At 41.3% G+C, this 1,693-nt stretch overlaps 1 protein-coding gene across 1 annotated transcript; it reads right to left on the minus strand.

Annotated features, from left to right (window-relative positions):
- Positions 1 to 315: 315 nt before the first annotated feature.
- LOC105066921 (olfactory receptor 5B12) lies at positions 316 to 1,428 on the minus strand. The gene has a single exon (XM_010952364.3). It carries the CDS (start codon positions 1,267 to 1,269, stop codon positions 316 to 318), a length of 954 nt encoding a protein of 317 aa, XP_010950666.2. The 5' UTR covers positions 1,270 to 1,428.
- Between the last annotated feature and the right edge of the window lie 265 nt (positions 1,429 to 1,693).

The following is a 1,693-nucleotide window of genomic DNA, read 5'->3' on the forward strand; positions in this document are numbered from 1 at the left end:
TTATAGGTTTGTGGGTTTCGTGAGTATGTGTGTGCATACGCTAATACATGCATATAAATGCACATGTTCATGTGGGAGTGTGGTTGAACATTCTTTTTAAGAAGAATTTTTTACTATAAGAATTCCATGTTGATGAGTGACTTTTCTTAACCAATTATTCCTAGGTCTGATAGATTTTAAGATTTTTGCTTTTTAGACTTAATAAATAGCTGGGGAAATTACTATAAGAAATTAGAAAATTGGGAATGGACAGGTAAACATTTTTTTCCCAGACAGATCCAAAGTGGATGAAGGTGCCTTATTGAGTCAATGTAATTAAAATATGAATCCCATAGAAGACTTTGCCTTCCCCACTGCCTTCTTAAAGGCACTCTTGACCTCTTTGTTCCTCAGGCTGTAGATCACAGGGTTCAGCATGGGGATGACCATAGAATAGAACACAGATGCCACCTTGTCTGTGTCCATGGAATGGCTGGAGCTGGGCTGTAAGTACATGAAGGTGCCAGTCCCGTAGAAGATGGAGACAGCAGTGAGGTGGGAAGCACAGGTGGAAAAGGCCTTCTGGCGGCCTTCAGATGAGCGCATCCTCAGAATGGTGATAAATATAAACAGATAGGAGATCAAGATGACCAGGACAGAAAAGAGGGCATTGGAACCCACCACAAAAAAAATAACCATCTCACTGACGTAGCTGTCTGAGCATGACAGAGCAAGGAGAGGTGGAGCATCGCAGAAGAAGTGGTCAACTACATTGGACCTACAGAAGGAGAGCCTGAAAATATTCCCGGTGTGGATGGAGGCATTCAGGAAACCACAGATGTAGGGGCCTATGACCAGACGTGCACACACATTAGTCGTCATGGTGGTGCTGTAATGCAGGGCTTGGCACACTGCTGCATAGCGATCATAAGCCATGGAGGCCAAGAGGAAACTTTCTGCAGTGATAAAGGCTACAAAGAAGAAGAACTGGGTGATGCAAGCATCATAGGAGATGCTTTTGTCTCCTGTGAGGAATCCTGCCATCACCTTGGGAGTGACGGCTGAGGAGTAACCAAAGTCCACCAGAGAGAGGTGACTGAGGAAAAAGTACATGGGAGTGTGGAGACGAGAGTCCAGCAGAATCAACTGGATCATCCCCAGGTTCCCAACCAGAGTGATGAGGTAGATGAGACAGAAGATGATGAAGAGGGGAATCTGCAGTTTGGGATCATCCGATAACCCCACAAGAATGAACTCGGTCACCTTTGTACTGTTCTCTGTGAGGATCATTTGGGAATTATGTGTCAGACCTGTGGCAATTAAAAAAAAAAAAAACAGAATCAGAATAATAAATGAAAGGAAGACTCCACTGAAATTAATCAGCACGATTATTCTGTGCCTTATCTCAGTATTATAATAACTTGTTTCCAGGAGTCTTTAGATTTAAAGCATTGCTATGACAACTAAATGAAATTTTAAATTATTGATAAATCATAGAGTATCCCAGATAAAAAGATTTAGAGATAATGCACCCCAATCTCCTAACTTCTTAGAAGACTGAATTAAGGTTAAGACAAGAAAAGGGGATTTATGCAAGTTCATCAGATTCCTTGCTAACTAAACAGCTCCAGCTCCCGATTCAAAGTTTCTAAAGTAAACAAAAATTATTCCTTACCCTAAACACATAGTAACTTAGTAAAAATTAATGTGAAAT

Source organism: Camelus bactrianus, chromosome 10 (genome assembly GCF_048773025.1).
Source record: "Camelus bactrianus isolate YW-2024 breed Bactrian camel chromosome 10, ASM4877302v1, whole genome shotgun sequence".
NCBI classification, from domain to species: domain Eukaryota; kingdom Metazoa; phylum Chordata; class Mammalia; order Artiodactyla; family Camelidae; genus Camelus; species Camelus bactrianus.